Source organism: Chinchilla lanigera, unplaced genomic scaffold (assembly GCF_000276665.1).
Source record: "Chinchilla lanigera isolate Chin_1 unplaced genomic scaffold, ChiLan1.0 scaffold00173, whole genome shotgun sequence".
NCBI classification, from domain to species: Eukaryota; Metazoa; Chordata; class Mammalia; order Rodentia; family Chinchillidae; genus Chinchilla; species Chinchilla lanigera.
The window spans coordinates 494,941-512,989 of record NW_004955574.1 but is presented as its reverse complement, the minus strand read 5'-3'; the positions used below and the strand labels follow the sequence as shown (position 1 = coordinate 512,989).

Below are 18,049 nucleotides of genomic sequence, written 5' to 3'. Positions count from 1 at the left end.
CAAGAGACAAGAGAGTTAAGTCGAGTTAAGTTGCCCAGGCTGGCCTCAAATTTGTGATGCTCCTGCCTCAGTCTCCCGAGTAGCGAGGATTACAAGCATGTGTCACCGTGCCTAGCCGTGTCTTCTTCATTATGACAAAAACTGCCCCTAAGTCAGACATCAGCGTGTCCCTCCGGTTGATCCCTGGCTGCGGTGGGGTTTGGATGGACAACCAGAGCAGTAGAGGGGGCTTCGAAAGGCACAGAGGTGGGGACAAACCAGGCCTGTGCTAGGGAGTTCTCTACGCCCCATGAACATCCCCCTCTACTGTCACTCACCTCTTCCGAGCCCCAGCAGTGGGGGAGGATGCTGAGGAGTCCCCTCTGGAAGGGCTGGAGCAGCTCAGTCGAGGGTCACTCCCCCATCGGGGCAGCAGGGTGGGCTCAGGGGTCGGGGGCGACAGGCCGTGGAAGCTCTGAGCACGGGGCCGGGGCACAGTCCCTGGAGGTCTGTGGTAGGCCCTGGGCAGCTGCTCGCTGGAGCTGAGCTGGAAATCATCATCCATGGAGATGTAGGGGGCCAGCATCTCCAAATCCAGAGCGTCGGTGTCCTGCGGAGGGCGGGTGGGAGAGATTTGGGATAGGAGCCGGGGCCTTGGCAATGGGTGGTCTGGGAGGGGGTCCCAGCTCCGCTGGCTATAAAACATGCCAGTCCCAGCACCTCCCACTGCCGGGGTTGGGGGAAGTCCTCTGACAAGCACGTCTGTGGAGAGGACCACAGGGAACTGAGGCCTTTTGCCAACAGCCTAACGAGTGACCTTGGGAGTGAGTCCTCTAGTCCTACCCGAGCCTTTTGGTGGCTGTGACCCCACGGAAACTCTGCACTCACTCATTCTGTGACTCGCACTGGTCACCTAAATTGCTCTTGGACCCCTGACCCTCAGGAGTTACATGAGGTCTTACAAACGCTTACTAGCCGGGTGTGGTAGCACACGCCTGTAATCCCAGCACTTGGGAGGCTGAGGCAGGAGGATCGTTGCATGTTTGAGACCAGCCTGGGCTACAAAGTGAGCTCAAAGCCAGCCTGAACTGCACAGTGAAACCCTGTTTTAAAAAGACAAACAAACAAACAAAAACCCAACAAAAACCCTTACTATTTTAACCTGCTAAATTTTGGGATAACTGATTATCTAGAAATAAATATGATTTTGCCACTGAGAGTAGCAAGCTGCTAAAACATATAGGGGTGACTAGAACTGGGCAGGGTTGGAAGGACTCTGCATTGGTGTCAAAGAAATCCTAAATCGCCTGCACAAAGGATTAATGAGAATCGGAAACATGGCGACCAGGGAGGCTGAGAGGAAATGCCACGGTGGGACAAGACCCAGAGCACTCCCCATGTGCAGTGGCTGAAAGTTTAGCAACGCTGCTGCCTATAGTTATGTAAAGGGAGAAAATAGAACCAATGAACTAGGTGACTGAGCTGAGGAGATTTCTAACCACAGTGTCGAAGTTTCCAGCCACTGCCTGATTCCCTCTTGCTACCTAGGGTAAAAGGCAAGAGGACAGAGAAGCTAAAGGAAGCAATGGGCTGGGCATGGTGGTGCATCCTCTCATCCCAGCACTCTGGGAAGCTGAGGCAGGAGGATCACAAGTTCAAGTTCAGTCTGTGCAATTTAGTGACGTACTGAGACCCTGTTTCAAAATAAAATAATAGAAGAAAGGCCAGGGATGTAGTTCAGTGTAAAGGCTTTAGGTTCAATCCCTAGTAACACGCACACACACACACACACACACAGAGAGAAATGAATGGGAAATGTTCAAAGAAGCTAGGGTTTGAAGATTTTGAGATTATCAACCTCTCTGTATAGAAAAGAATGAAGCTGGGCATGGTGGCACACGCCTGTAATCCCAGCACTTGGGAGGCTGAGGCAGGATGATCTTTGTGAGTTCAAGACCATCCTGGGCTACAAAGTGAGCTCAAGGCCAGCCTGAACTGCATAGTGAGACCCTGTCTCAAAAAGGAAAAAAAAAAAAAAAGAATGAATTAACTTTCCCCAAAGAGCTCTCATCTTTGTCCTAGCTCCTTGGAAGTAACCTTGAAACTCTTGAAATTTCCCAAGCCACATCAATGCCTTTGCTATTAATCACCCACTCCTTGAACCACACTTGGTAACTCGTGCCACTAGGGTGTCTCAGGACGGTTTATGCTAATGAGGTGACTTGGGGTGGCAGCTGCCATGCCAGGCACATGACCAACCATGTGATTGAAGGGCTGAGGCTTTGAGCCGCATGAAATCAGTCTGGTAGGAAACAGAGAGATCCTTTGCAAATGGGAAGGGGATCTAGAGATGGGGGCCTGGGGGAGTGTTAAAAAGAACTGTACATGTACCTGCTGCCTACAGTGCGTGTAAACCTTACCTATTGCAAACATGTACTAATAAAAGCATTTTTAAAAGGGATGGAAGCCTAGAGAGGTCACATGCCTCTAGATGACCTCAACTAAAAAAGGAAGGAAGGAAGAAGGAAGGAAGGAAGGGCTTCGTATGGAAACGGAATTCAAGCACATAGACAGTAACTCACCTAGTTCTGTGCAGGGAAGGAAACCTCAGCCAAAGCTCTGCATACCCAGCCCTGGGCATTTCTGGGTTGGCAAACTGTGTGCAAATCACCAGGGGAGTAACATGTCCCCAAGGACAAGAACACTTTCCACTGAGGACCCTTCCAGTCCTGCTGCTTCTCTTCCTTGGCTGTTCTGATTTGTACTCTCTTGCTATAACATAATGACAACTGCTTGTAATTTAAATGACATTTCGGTTAGCCATGGACTGCAGATGGGATGGTGGTCTACAAGATTATAACATAGCCGAGAAGTTCTTTTTTTTTTTCCGTCTTTGAGACAGGGTCCCACCCTGCAGGTCAGGCTGGCCTCAAACTCACAGTAATCCTCCTGCCTCAGCCTCCCGAGTGCTTGGATTACAGGCAGGCCCCACCATGCCCAGCCAAGAAGTTCTTACCACCTACTGAGGTAGCTGTCATAACATCACAGGGCGGTGTGTTACTCATGTGTTTATGTAAGCACACCCACTGTGCTTCCCACTCATAAAAGTTCAGCGCAGACAATTATGGATACACAATACCTAGTAATGATAATAGGGGACTGTGTTACTGGTTTACAGTACTGGGGATTGAACCCAAGGCTTTCACGCTAAGCTGTGCCTCAGCTGGACACTGTGCCGCGCCTTGTGAGGGGTCAGGTATATTTTGCATGAAGGAGCGACATGAATCATTGGGGGTTCCCAGAGATCCCTGCCTTTTGGTGTTCACCCTCCTGTGTAGTTCCCTGGGGTCTGTATGACCAACACGATGCAGCGGGGTGCTGGCCTGTCCCTTCTGGGTTAGCTGTGGACTACTCCTAGCCCCAGTACTGCCAGGTTGTGAGCCATCATACAGCCCGCATAGAGCCCCATGGGAGGCCTGCAGCCAATGGCAGTGCAGGGCTGAGGCTAGCTGAGGCCTGTAGCCAATGGCAGTGCGGGACTGAGGTGGGCTGAGACCTGTAGCCAATGGCAGTGTGGGACTGAGGCGGGCTGAGGCCTGTAGCCAATGGCAGTGTGGGACTGAGGCGGGCTGAGACCTGTAGCCAATGGCAGTGTGGGACTGAGGCGGGCTGAGGCCTGTAGCCAATGGCAGTGCGGGACTGAGGCGGGCTGAGACCTGTAGCCAATGGCAGTGCGGGACTGAGGCGGGCCAGCACCAAGTGCTTGGAAGCAAGTCCTGCAGCCCAGGAAACTGACAGGCGAACTTCAACCCAGAGATCCTGAGCAAGACCAGCCAACCAGCTCAGTGATACACAGAAGGAAGCAGGTACAAAGGCCCTGGGTCCCACACCTAGCACCACAAAAGCCAAACCAAAACAAAATACCACCTAAACTGCTTCCCAGTTCCTGATTCTCAGAAATCATGTGACATAATAAATGTCAGTTGTTTTAAGGTAATAAGTTTTCGGTAATTTGTTATGTAACAATATATAACTGATACCTCATGCCTCTGTCATCTTAGCTTATCTACTCGATCGGTCATCCATCCTAACATTATCCATGTTCACCCAGCTAATGAGCCAATGGTCTATCTACCCAAGTGTCCATCTGTTATGGTTTGGGTCTGGATGTCCCCACAAAGCCTCATGCAGACATGGGGCGGGCTTCCAGGGTTTATGATTGATTCATAATCCAATGCTGGGATTATGGGTGTGAGTGCTACACCTGCCCTGGGGCAGCTAGTTTGCATACAATGTAAGGGAGGGAAGGAGGCTTGCTCCCTGCCGCTCCTCCCTTTTTGCTTTTGTTGCTTTTGCTGTTTCCCACCACCATGAACTGTTGCCCTCTGCCATGTGCCACTCTGCCTTGGAGCCAGCTGAGTATGGACTGAAACCTCCACCAACTGTGAGCTAAATAAATCTTTCCTTCTTTAATGTTGGGTGTTGGGTATTTTGTCCCAGCAATGAGGGAAACGTAACCAAGACACCACCCAAATAGCCATGCATTCATCCAGCCAGCCAAGTGTCTGCCTAAATATTATCTATCCATCATGCATTTAATGAATACAGTGATTCATCCACCCACCCACTGACTCCTTCGTCCATTCACCTGTTCATCTCTTTAGCCACAGCACCAGCTCTCCTAAAGGTTGATGTCAGGCCTCCACAGCATAGAGTGAAGACTCTGCTGTCTGCACCAGCCCTCACCTGAGCTATGTCTAGGTCGGTGTCCTCAGACTCAGGGTTCTTCCCGGCAGCATAGAGCCTATGTGTGTGCTCCACTCCCGTGAGGAGTTCATCTGGAAGATCGGCCTGTAGGGAACACAGCAGAAACAAGGAACTCTTCAGATCTGAGTGGTGTCAACACTAAGACATTCTGGAGCTCAGGATAGAAACAAGGGTCAAATGTCAGACTGCTGGGGTGCCAGGGGGTCCAACAGGAAATGCAGGGATGCCTGTGGTGTGCTGGGGGTGGCTGACCCGAGGTGTGGAAGGGTCAGAGCACCTGGGTACATGCACATCAACAGGACAGACTAGGAAAGTCAGAAAGACCAGAGCCAGAAGCCAAGACATCCAGGCCCCCTGGGGTTAAGCGTTTTGGGGTCTGAAGTCTGTAGAGTCCAGCTTTCCTGGGATAAACAGTGAGGTCAAAAGTCACAGTTGTATTTCTCCAGCAGAGCGAGGGTATCTTCTGGGGTAGAAGGTAGAGATGAGGACAGTGAGCAGTGGGTAATAGAGCCCACAGAGGTCAAAGAGCTGACTACCTGCCCTGTGGTAGAAATGGCTGCTGCTAAACTGGGTATGGTGGGGCATGCCTGTAATCCAAGCAACTCAGGAGGCTGAGGCAGGAGGATTGCTATGAGTTTGAGTCCAGCCTGGGCTACATAGGAAGATCCTTTCTCAAAAAATAAAAAAAAACATAAAAAATTTTTAAAAATTTTAAAGAAAAAAAAGGAAAGGAAGAACAGCTGCCACTGGGGTCTGTGAATGGCAGAGCTGTGAATGGCAGGCCATTCACAGCTGTGAATGGCAGGCCCCTTCTCCTTGATTCCCGTGCGTGTTCTCATTTCACCCTCCAGGGACCAGGGACGTGGCTCCTTGTAGTTCACCTAGGCTTCGAGGATTCACTTGCCCAGCAGTGACAGAGCTGGTAAGGAGCAGATTCAGGATTTGAACCCTTGACTCGTCAGTAAATGAGTCAAGGCTTTCCTGACTCTTTGAGGCCAAAGTGCAGAGGGCCTGGAGCTCAGTCGCAGCTGGAGGTGTCACTCGTACCAGTTCAGACTTCCTGGAGACTCCCAACCCAGATTGGGGCCAGACCCTGGAGTCTCACAGGTGAAGAATCTAGAAGTCGTGTCTTAAAGGAACTCCAGCCCCATCTCATCCCAACCTTCCCCTTCAGCAGGTAGAGAAACTGAGGCCCAGGGAAAAGCAAGGCTCAAGCCCCAGGCCAAGTGGGTGGGACTGGGGCTGCTTACCGGGAGAGGACTTCGGGGGCGCCGGACGGCCTGTGGTGTGCTGGGGGTGGTGGTTACTGCAGCCCCATCCAGGATGGGTGCCAGGAGGCGGCGCAGGTCCGGGCTACAGAAGCGGCGGGGGTCAGCAGCCAGCGTGGCCTCGCTCAGGGTAGAGGGGTACAAGAAGGCCAGGATCCGGGGACCCGGGTCATCTGCAGGATGGTGAGGACACAGGGTGACCAGCTAGACCTGAAGACCAGACCCGCCCCTCATACCAAGGCCAGGGAGCAACACCAACCAGGATGGCTGCTGTTCTCAGGGCTGGGGAGAGGGGGCTCGGAGGACCCCGCCAAGTGCAAACTTTCATTGCCAGATTGTGGGGAGGCCCTGCAGGGTCCAGGGGAAGGGCTCGGGGGCCTGAAATAGCGTGCAGCTCTTCAGCTCTGGGGGGCTTGCGTGGTAAGAAAGAAACAACTGGCTCAAGCCCCAAGCATGTGTAGAGGTCCCTAGAGGTCAAAATAGCCAGCTCTGAGCCCCAAAGGGAAAGGGTATCAACAATCGCACTCCATACCCAGAGGCACAAGCGGCCAGCACCAGCCTGGAGAAGCTGAGAGGGGAAGCTCATCTGGGATGGTGGCAGGGAAGACGGAGGAGGGAGAAAAGAGCCACTCATGAGGGTCAAGATTACTGGACGCCAAAGAGCAGTCTGGTGTGAGCTAGGGAGCCATAGCAGGATTCAGAGCAGAGGACGACAAGACACTGAAGCAATCATCCCATAGAGGTAAAGGAAGAGGGACAACAGCAGAGACAGAAAAGCATTCTGGGCATGTTCAAAGGCCCTGAGGCCAGAATCTGGTGCATCCCAAGAGCTATGAGGAAGCTTGTGTGGGTTCGAGAGGGAGTGACAAGCGAAATGAGGCAGGAGTTGGGTCCTCCAGGGCTTTGTGAGCCATGGCAAGGCACTCGGGCTTTCTCCCAAGGGTCCCGGGGACACAACAGCCCTGCTCCATACCAAGCCTGTCCCCAGGATTAGGGGCATCCTTCTGAGAGGAGGTGCCACGCTGAAGCGGTCTGCGAGAGTGTTGCTCTGTTTGCTCCAGGGACAGCACCACTCCGGTCTCTTCCACCCGGCTGGGGTACAAGGCAGAAAGAGGAAGAAGGGTAAGAGTCAGAGAGGGTCTTCCGGGCCAGCCCCGGCCGCCCCCTCCAGTGAGGTCCTAATAGAAAAGATAATCGCGTCAGAGGCTGGAGGGGGTATTGCAGAAAATAATCTGTGGAGATTTGTTTCCTATCAGGATTTGACTTTTGTTGATGGCTTGTTATTATACAGCTTGAGTATCCATAATCAGAAAATCCAAAATCTGAAACCTTTGGCGCACCAACATGATGCCACTGTAGAAAATTTTATTCTGTGACAGTTTGTTTTGTGTACAAAATTACTTAAACAATTGTATATAATTACCTTCAGGCTATGTGTATAAGGCGTGCATGAAGCATAAAGGTGTTTTGTTTTCTGTCTTTCTGAGACAGGGTTTCACTGTATAGTTCAGGCTGACCTTGAACTCACTTTGTAGCGCCAGCTGGCCTCAAACTCACAGTGATCCTCCTGCCTCAGCCTCCTGAGTGCTGAGATTACAGGTGTGTGCCACTACACCTGGCCATAAAGGAATTTTCTGTTTAGACTTGAGTCCCCCATGACAACTCATTATGTATAAGCAAATACTCCAAAATCCAAACTCTTAAAACATGCCTTTCTTTCAGGTAAGGAATTCAACCTGTAATGGTATTAAAAAGACAGTTGAAGCTGCTGGGGTTTTGAATGCCTGTAATCTCAGCACTTGGGAGGCTGAGGCAGGAAGATCAGGAGTTGGAGGCCAGCCTGGGCTACAAAGTGAGACCCCGTCTCAAAGAAACAATTACAACAACCAAAAAAAAGATGGACGACAGAACAAATGACAGTTCAGTTTGTCACTTCCCAAGCTCCTTCTGTGGAAGGAAGGGAGGAAAAGAGCTGGCATCTGGTGCAGGCTGGGGAGAGGGAAGGGAGGCTGGGGAAGGAACAGGGCCACTGAGAGACAGAGAGGGGGTGGAGCTGCAGGGACAGGGTGGGGCGACCTGGGATGGAGTGTCTGAAAGCCTTGAGACCTAACTATTCCCTTTATAATAATTTACTTATAAACATCTTCTGAGGACACTGACAAAAGACATATATTCAGCATTACGTTACCCAACATGAAGAATTCATAGGGCTACATTTTTGTGAATAAGTGTTTTATTTAGGAAGCTTCTATTCATAGACTTTTTTCAAGCTGAAGGGAACAGGTTTCTAAATCCATCCTTCCTATGTCCCCACGTCTCCGGGCTCACGGTCTCCAGCTGCGGAGACTCTGCACATGCTCTCAGGACACAGTGGCTTTTGAGGAGCGAATCTGGGGCTGAGGAGCATGCCCTCATCTGCATCTCATCTGTATCTCATCTGCATCTCATTAGCATAACACTCTATAGGGCAGAGGGTGGCCTGGTCTTCTCCCCCGTTACTAAACCTGTCATAGCCTGGAAACATCCCAATTCAGACTGGACTGAAGCCACCCTATCCTCCCCAAAGTTGCAGTCTGAACAATGGCACATGAACCCACACTAAGACACAGAGGTACAGAAAGGAGAACTCATATACATCCAAGTGCTTGCAGGCACAAGTATGCACACATGCAATACACATACATGCACGTTCACCCACCGCGCTCACTCCCGATCACTCCACAGGCACCTGTGGTCACACAGTCCCATGGGGGTGGTTGAAAGCAAAAACTTCAGAGCGAGTGGCCTGGCTCCAAATGTCAGCTCTGCCACTTGTGAGCTGGGTGACCTTGAACATGTGGCTGAACCTCTCTGCACTTCAATTTCCTCTTCTGTCAAGGGGGAAACAATAACAGTACCACCTGCCCAGGTTGTGAATATATGTAAAATGTACAGAACTGTGCCAGGCAGGTAGTGGGAACTATGCGTGTTATTGTATTTTTTTTTAACTGAGCAACTACTATGTACCAGGCATTGTTCTTTTTTTTTTCAGGCATTGTTCTATGCACAGGGATTCAGCAGTAAACCAGACAGACAAAACTCTTGGCCCTCATGGGAAAAGACAGACTATTAGGAAAAAGACAGACTCTTAATAAAATATATTCTTTTTGTTAAGTGTATCTACATATCTGTCTAATAAGCAAACCATTTGCACTTGGCTAGCCAGGACTGAGGTGTACTATAAGATACACACTAGATCTTTTTTAAACTGAGCATTAAGAAAAGGATCTGCAGGCTGAGAGTGTAGCTCAGTGGGAGCACACTTGCCTAGCTTGCCTAAGGCCCTGGTTCAGTCCCCAGCACCTCACCCCACATACAAAGATCTAAAATATCTCAATAAGGATGCCATGTGGAAATGACTTTTGGTCATATTCTATGTACATCTACACACAATAAGATTTACTCTCACAATTAATTTTACCTGCATCTTTTCACCTTCACGTGGCTATTAGAAAATTCAAAATGGCACAAGTGGCTGGCATCGTGATTTTATAGGGCAGTGTTGGGGTAGTGATAAGTACTGGGAAAAAATCAAGCAGAGAAAAGAATCTGCAGTTTTGAAAAGTGGACTCAGAAAAGGCCTGGCTGAACATACAAGAAAATATGATAATTACAAATAGTTTTAAGGACTCTGCAGCAAAAGGTACAGACTACCAGGAGAGAAAGTGGGGAGATCAGACTGCACATGGGGGCTCGGGAGAAGGGTCTCTCAGGAAGTGATGTCTGAGCTGAGACTGGACAGATGAGGGGTCATGACCAAAAGGATGGGAGGGAGGGGAGAGAGCAGGGCATTCTTGGTAGGGGAGGCTGCATGTGCAAAGGTCCTGAGGTTTGGTGAGTGACAGAAGGGAATGAGGTAGGAGTCCCAGAGGTTCTTGGGCTTCCTCTCAAGGGTGTGTGAGAGCCACAAAAGGGCTTGTGAGCAGTGCAGAGATGTGAAGCGTGAATTGATTTGTATTTCAGGATACTTGCTGGCAAGAATGCAGAACAAGTAGAAATCTCATACGTTCCTGCTAGGAACGCAAAATGGTACAGCTACTTTGAAAAACAGTTTGGCAGTTTCTTGAGAAGATAAATATACACTTATATGACCCACCCATTGCACTCCTAGACGTTCACTGAAGAGAGTCGAGACCACGTGATCTCACAAAACCCCCTATGAGAATGTTTACAGTAGCTGTTTTTGGGATCACCCAAAATAGCAAACAGCCCCAAGTCCTCCAAGTGGTGAAAAGGTACATAAACTGTGATCCATTCATACTGTGGGATGCACGCCAGTGTTCCAAAGGAGCTACTGATGCATACTGCAGCACGGGTGAAACTTAAATAGAGACAGTCCTGGCCCTACAACGGTTCAGTGGATGAGTTTTCAACTCTACATTGGTGCAAAAGCAATATGCATTCAGTAGAGACTATACTTGTGTTTTGCCTTTTGATCTTTTCCCAGCCTGGTGATACACACCCTGTGATGCTGGAGGACTCCTGCTGCATGGTTTGCTATGGGCCTGGGCTATGGGGTCTGGTAGTTCAGGTGTATTTGATACATTTTTGATTTACAATATTTTCATCTTCCAGTAGGTTTGTCAGGAAAGTGGAGGTGCATCTGTACATCATGCCAAGGAAGCTAGACCCCAAAGGCTGCAGACTATGACGCCCTGTACCCGACATCCTGGAGAATGCAAAACTCCAGGGTCAGGGCACCTGTGGGTGGCTACCAGGGACCAGAGGCAAGGAAGGGGGTGACTACAAAAGAATTTGGGGGGTGATGAGACTATTCTATAGCTTGCTTGTGGTAGTGGTTACACAATTACATACATTTTTCAGAACTCACAGAACTGTGTAAGAATTTCCTGCACATGTAATTTTTTTTTGAGACAGGGTTTTGATGTGCAGTTTAGGCTGGCCTTAAAATCACTTTGTAGCCCAGGCTGGCCTCAAACTTGCAGCAATCCTCCTGCTTCAGCCTCCAGAGTGCTGGGATTACAGGTGTGAATGCAAATTATATTTCAGATTTTTAAATTTTGTTTTATGTGTTGATTTATTTTTTGGTATCAGGAATCGAACTCACAACCTTGTGCTTGCCAGGCAGGCACTGCGCCACTAAGCTATATCCCCGGCCCTACTTCACATTTTTAAAAGAAAAAAAAGATCCTATTGATTCTGGGTTTTTTTGTTTTTGTTTTGTTTTTGTTTTTCTGGTGGTGGTGGTGGTATGGGGGATTGAGCCTGGGGCCTTCACACTGAGCTACATCCTCAGCCCTTCTTTTATTTAGAGACAGGGTCTCACCAAGTTGCTAAGTTGCCTGGGCTGGAATGGAACTTGCAATCCTCCTAACTCAGGCTCCCGAGAGTGCTGGGATGCACTACTATGCCCAGTGCATTTCTTATTTCAACTAAAATATAGAGTTAAATTTTTAATTTTAATTAAATGATCAAGATACACACACACGTGCATGTGTACATGCTGACACATGGGTGTGGATTCACTCGGCCACACACATTCCACATATATATACACGTGTGCACATCCTCACACACCTGTGCACAATACACATGCATACATGTACACACACACACACACACACACACACACTTGTGCATACGCACAGACCAGCCCCACACACATCACCACCCCTCTCTCCTCTGCTCACCTGATCAGGAAGTGGACGCAGATGATACTCTCTGACTGGGGGCCTCGGCCCCCCGACACCACCGTGGCTTGGGTCTGGGTCCATAGGTAGCCACCACTCCGGGCCAGGAAGCGATACTGCCCTGTCACTGCCTGGCCCTTGCTCAGCACTGGGGAGGGGGCAGAGAGGGGTCAGAGCTATGGAAGGGCACCTGGGGCCTGGGGGTTAGGAGTGAGTGGCCAGGGAGGAGAAGGCTCTGTGGGGTTTGGGGGAGGCAAAAGCTCCCTGGGGAGTGGGGGGGGCGGGGGGAGGTGTTGGCTGGGGTCCAGGTGGCAGCTGGCTCTGGCTGGGGAAAGAAGTCACATACAGGTGTGAATGCTCCTGCTGACTGCATCTGAGTCCAGTGCGTGGATGTACTCATAGGCGGAGCAGCCAATCAGGTCATCTGGGCTGTAGCCGGCGACCTCTGCGATCCTGGGGTGGGACGGAGGGGTCCGGTCAGGGCTCAGGGCTGAGGTGAAGGGGAGGGGAGGTAAGGAGCTGAGGATGCGGGCACACAGCCAGCAAGATGAGACAGGGTTGTAAGAGAGAGGAGAGAGTAAGACATTTAAAAAGAGAAGTGTGGGGGCTGGGGATTTAGCTCAGCGGCACAGCGCCTGCCTGGCAAGTGCAAGGTCGTGAGTTCAATTCCCGGTACCGGAAAAACAAAAACAAACAAAAAAATAAAAAATAAAAGGAGAAGTGTGGAGTGCTGAATTTTGGCCCCCAAAGATGTCCACATCCTAGTTGTTGGAACATGAAAAGATGGAGTCGGACAGGAAGAAGGGACTTTGTAGACATGATGAAGTTAAGATCTTGAGAGAGAACCGAGGTCCATTCAGAGAGAGACAGACAGGCAGACACTGGGAGCGGGACAGATGGCATCAGAGGAGGGAGGGCCGAGGTGGAGAGTGGGCCTCTGGGCACTGCCCACCTCTCGTCGCAGTAGGTGAACTTCATGTCCAGGCTGTGGCGGCTCAGGAAGGCGCCCCGGCCCAGCGGGGGCTCCAGGCTGCCTGGGTGGGGGATGGCCTCACAGATGAGCACCAGGCACTGCAGGGGAGGCTCGGAGCTGGGGCTCCCGGCCAGGGCTGTCTGACCTGGGGGCTTGTAGGCCCTCATGTGTCCAGAGCAGTGCAGCACCTGGGGGTGGAGTGAGTGTGCTGAGCTTGCCTCTGGGCCCGGGGTTCCCCAGGGGGCCGTGACGGAGAAAACGCTGAGGATCTCAGAGGGTCAGCTTTGAGGCACTCTGGGGGCGCCACATTCCAGCTGCGCGGAAACTCCACGCGCAGAGGGCTGAGGACCCCCAGAGGTCCAGCCTGAGAAAGGTTACAAGGACCCCTAGAGCCCATCCCCACAGATATCCAGCTTCCTAGATGCCCTAAAGTCCTCCTAGGTCCACACTGAGGGGCCCCGCAGGATACTGGACCAAGAGACAGACTCCCATACTTGTGAGAACTTCTGGGCACAAGCCCTGCCCCTCCAGGCTGTCCCCGCCCACCTCTGGGTCAGGCCCCGCCCACCTTCCAGGTGGCTGCCTTGAGGTTGAGGGTGCGCCCGCGGCTGGTGAGGGTGCTCTTCATGCGCAAGGAGAAGCACCGCTCGGTGGGGCCATCTGGCTTCTTCTTGGACAGGCCTAGAGGCACCGGGATGGTGGGCGGGTCACCAAGAAGCTGCAGAGGGCCTAATGCCCTCCGGCACCTGGATGCTAAAGGCTGGCCAGCCTTATCCCCAAAACCGGGACCTAGAGCCAGAGAGGGTCCCCCAGAGGCACGGTGTGACCCCTCAGATCTCATGGCTGGACTTGTCAAGGTCTAATGTTCCAGAGGAGGGGCTATACTAAGGGAGGGAGGGAGCCTCAGTTTCCCTCTCTGAAAGTGGGGGTGTAGCCTGCGAGGCACTCACTGGGCCTGGGAGTCAGGGCATCCTGGAGCTCCTCTTGATCACAGGGATGGATGAAATCGAAGATACTGTGTCCAATGAGCTCCAGCTGCGGGCAGGGGCAGGGCAGGAGTGTTGGGGGGGTCACTCTCCCCTTTCCCCTGCTCATCACTCTTGCCCCAACAGCCTGGTTCTTCCACCCGTCTTCCCATCCATCCATCCATTCATGCATTCATTGTCTGAGTAACCATTTATTCAGCACCTGTTTGCCAGGCCCTCTTCTAAGCTGTAAGGACACATCAGTGACCACCCAGACAGATCTCTGCCTTGAAGAACTTACCGGATAGTCAGGCAAGACGGTCAATAAAGCAAAACAACAGATAAGAACAGCATGACAAATGACAAAGAGACAGACAACTAAAGCAGGGTAAAGTGATGTAACAAGAGGATTTGTGTAGAGAGAGCGGCCCTGGACAGCTTTTTTGAGGAGGTGATACTTGAAAAATTGCTGAGCAAAAGCAAGTGAGGTGGGCTTGTGGTTCCTTGGGGTAAGGGTGTTATAAAAAAAAGAAGCAGCAAGTGCAAAAGCCCTGAGGTGAATTACACACTGGTTTCAGTTTAGGAAATGAGTTTGGTGCTGGGAGGAGGGGACACAGATGAAAGAGGACTCACAGTGGCTGCCAACTCACTGGTAGCAGAATGACATCTTATTCCTTTAAAAGGACCTCTTGTAGCTGGGTTTGAATCCTGGCTATGCCACCACCTAGCTTTGGGACCTTGGAACACTGACCTCTCTGAATCCAAGAACTCACAGCAACAGAAAAACTGGTACCAGGAGTGGGGTTATGTAACAGGGGAACAGAGGTCAGCTCCAGAACCCATTTATATAAAATAGGAGAGGAACAGGAATTCCACTGGGGGAATTCTTGAGGCATGATTAAGGGTTAATTAAAAGTAGTTCTGCTTTCTAAGTATCTCTTATTTCTAGTTCCCCATCTCCATGGGTCCTGTCCTACCCTTGTTCTCCTGCCTGAGATCAGTGTCCACCCCTCACTGATCTCCCAACCCCTATCTCACTCCCTCCAGTGCGAACCCCATGAGGGACCTTTCTAAAACATACATGTGGTTGTTCTTCTCTGCTTTATGTCCTTCCATGGCTCCCCAGTGCCTGAAAGACAAACCCTTCTGGGTTTGGCATTATATTATCTAGTCTCTGCTGACCTCTCTAGCCTTTTCTCTCTCAACTTCTCCCACTGCACTGTGCCTCTAGCCAGGAGAAATTTCTTTTATTTCCCCAAATGCTGCTTTTTTTTTTTTTTTTTTTTTTTTTGTTTGTTTTTCTCCGGTACCGGGAACCGAACTCACGACCTTGCGCTTGCCAGGCAGGTTTTTTTGGCCTCTTTTGAGACAGGGTCTCACTATGCAGTTCAGGCTGGCCTTGAGCTCATGTTGTAGTCCAGGCTGGTCTCGAACTTGCAACGATCCTCCTGCCTCAGCCTCCCGAGTGCGGGGATTACAGGTGTGTGCCACCATGCCTGGCCCCAAATGCTGTTTTATCTCACCTCTCAGTGTTTACATGTTCTGCCTTCTACCGTGTACATTCTTGATCTTCACTGGTCACCCCTTTCCCATACCCTTTTGACTTGAAGTCCTTCACATATCAGATCAAATGTCCCTTTCTCCAGGAAACCCCCACACCCCTAGGCAGGGTGAGGTACCCCTGCCCCATTTCCCATACCCCTAGGCTGCTCCATCTCAGCGTTGACCATTCTGTCCCTTGGTGTCTGGTGACACACCCATCCCCCATGTCCTGTGAGTCCCGTACAAGCAGGGCTAACGCTGGGCACTCACCATGCTATTCCCAGCGTCACCGCACAGGGCCAGGTACAGAGCGGGCAGCTCACCTGACTGAGGCCCAGGTGTTTGCTGACATTCTCCGACAGGTAAGCCATGTCTCCCTCGGTGGTGAGCACCATGACGAAGCCCTCCAGGGCCTTCAGGTAGCAGGCGTCCAGTGGTTCTCCCTCAGCCCCCACCTGGTTCCACTCCCCTGGTACCCAGGGCAGGGGGATGGAGGTGTCACTCATCAGTCCTGGGCCCACCCTGGCTGGCCTCCCTCTGCCTTTCCCCACTCGGGGTCTTCCCGGGTGAGTGGGGGCACATTGTAGTGGCTTGGAGTGCCAAAGGAGAGGGCAGGACAGACCACTGCGCTTCCCCAAGGGACACAATTCTAAGGGGTGGGACTCCTAGGAGGGCCAAACTCTAAGAAGATGGAACTCCCAGGGGTCAAAATTCAAAGGGGTCAGGGCCAGGGTGAGGTCTGGAGTTCTAAGGGTTGGGGCAACACCTCCCCCCCCCCCATGATTCTAGAAGGGCACGATTTTCTAGATGCAGAAGTCCAACAGAGCAGAGGCTCCCGGGGGTCAGAATTTCAAGGGGGCAAGGCCTCTCGGAGGGGTAACATTCTATGGGGCAGGGAACTAATGGGCAGTGCCTGACACAAGATGACTCTATTTCCTCCATAATCAAATCTTTTCAAGGTCCTGGGATTCCAGGACCTGTGTGTGTGTGTGTGTGTGTGTGTGTGTGTGTGTGTGTGTGTGTCTCCTGCAGAATGGAATTCTAGCTGGGTAGAAATTCAAGGGGAGGGCTACTTCGGAACAAGCTATAGATGGAGGAGAGGTGGCAGCGGGAAAAGGAACTGTCAAGGGATTAAAAATTGGGTAGCGGAGCCTCCCAGGGGTATTTATTGTGAGGGAAGAGAGCCTACCCCGCAAACATCTCCTAAGGGACCAAATCTAAGGGCTGAGGGGCTGCAGGGAATTATCTGGCCCCAGAACTCTAAGGCAGCAGGGGTTCTCAAAGAAGCACTCCCAGGGGCGGGGCCTCAGAATAATAGACCACGATGGGGGCGGGACTTCCAAGAGCGCTGGGCTTCCCAGGGGCGGAGCCTCGATCAGAGCGGATTCCAGGGCAGTGGGGTCCACGGGGAAGCCTTCCAGGGGGGCGGCCCTTGCGGGACGGGAAGACGCGGGCCGGGCTCACCTGCGGCGCAGAGGCGGTGCATTCGCAGGTAGCTGATGGTGAGGCGCATGATGGAAGCCTTGTCCAGGTGGGCGCTGACGCCGCGCGCGAAGGGTAGCGTGTGCGCCAGCTGGTACAGCACCTCGGTCTCCTGGCTGCGCCGGCTGCGGGCCGCATCCCGGGACTTCTCTTTGCGCAGCTCCGTGCTCGACCTGCGGGCATGGGTGGCCTTCACTGGCGGCGTCCCCAGAAGAGGAAGAAGTGGACGTGGACGTGGACGTGGACGTGGAGAGCCACTTGGGGTCCGCTGTGTGGCCCCGAAGAGTTCTTGGCACCGTCTGGGGCTGGAAGGTTACACACTCCGAAGCCCTTCCAAGCCCCAGATTTTACCTGTCTTGCTGGAAGCGCATGCTGCCCTCCTGGCGCCTAGCTCCTCTCCTACGCGTGCCTGGAGCCTACTGTGTCCCCACCCTGACTTATCTGCAGTTTATTTCCCAAGCTAGGGACGCCTGGGGGACAGGGAGGCCTCCTGATGGGAGGGGGCTGGCCGAGCTGGGCCGGGGCCAGAGGAGGGAGGGATCATGAGAAGCTGGCAGCCTCCCAGGCCCCCTGTCCTTGAGCCCCGGGAGCCCCTCTTCTGCCCTTTTCCCTCTGCAGCTGGGTCGAGTCCTCAGACTCTTGCAGCAGAGATATCTCAAAGTCTAAGGCCCCACCAAGAGGGGCCATAAGAGGGCCAGGGCCCCAACAGAGTGACACAGCAAACCAACCCCCGCGTTCTGTCCAGTCACCAGCCGTTCACCTCTGTCTGCCCTCCACTTCAAATACCTGAATTCTTCCAGTGGGGTTGGGGTTCAGGTGCAGTGAGCAGCGTTTTATCAGAAATACCTGTCGCTCATCCAGTGTCACTACCATGCCAGCGCCCCTGCCCTTCTAGCACCCAGATAACCCTAGCAGGAATAACCTCACCCCCACTGAACAGAGGACAAAACGGAGGCAGAGAGGGGCAGTGCTTGCCACAATGCATCTGCCTGAACTCTTAAATTTTTTGTTTTGATGGCCCTGGGTCTATGTCCAGGTGTTAGTGCTTCACCTTGACTCTGCCACTGCCCTCAAATTCAAATTCCAGGTCTGACTGAATCCAGAATCAGCCCCACCTTGAGACAAGGTCTTGCTTTATAGTCCAGGCCAGCCCTGAACTCACTGCATAGCTCCTGCTAGCCTCGATCCTCCTGCCTCAGCCTCCATCCTCCTGCCTCAGCCTCCTGAGTACTGGGCGCTTTTTTTTTTTTTTTTTTGGTTTTTTTTTTTTTTTTTTTTTTTGGTACCGGAATTCGAACTCAGGACCTTGCACTTGCTAGGCAGGCGCTGTGCCGCTAAGCTATATTCCCAGCCTCTTATTTTTGTTTGCGAATGAAAAACTAC

The 18,049-nt window shown here is 51.9% G+C and overlaps 1 protein-coding gene across 5 annotated transcripts in view; it reads right to left on the bottom strand.

The window, feature by feature from the left end:
* The window catches only part of Hif3a (hypoxia inducible factor 3, alpha subunit), a 30,166-nt gene that overhangs the window by 7,878 nt on the left and 4,239 nt on the right, over positions 1-18,049 (bottom strand). For 3 of the 5 annotated variants that reach the window (XR_265060.2, XM_005413830.2, XM_005413832.2), the window contains exons 2-12: positions 16,649-16,839; positions 15,508-15,653; positions 13,628-13,712; positions 13,246-13,358; positions 12,657-12,865; positions 12,051-12,157; positions 11,705-11,852; positions 6,988-7,106; positions 5,997-6,187; positions 4,726-4,830; positions 318-589 (exon numbers count right to left, since the gene is read on the bottom strand). Coding sequence is in view for 4 of the 5 variants with exons in the window: in XM_005413830.2 (XP_005413887.1) it covers positions 318-589; positions 4,726-4,830; positions 5,997-6,187; positions 6,988-7,106; positions 11,705-11,852; positions 12,051-12,157; positions 12,657-12,865; positions 13,246-13,358; positions 13,628-13,712; positions 15,508-15,653; positions 16,649-16,839 (1,686 nt within the window). In the remaining variant the exon portion in view is untranslated. Of the gene's footprint in view, positions 1-317; positions 590-4,725; positions 4,831-5,996; positions 6,188-6,987; positions 7,107-11,704; positions 11,853-12,050; positions 12,158-12,656; positions 12,866-13,245; positions 13,359-13,627; positions 13,713-15,507; positions 15,654-16,648; positions 16,840-17,017; positions 17,519-18,049 lie in introns of those variants that run through there. The other 2 variants (XM_005413831.2, XM_013509557.1) reach the window with 2 other exon arrangements.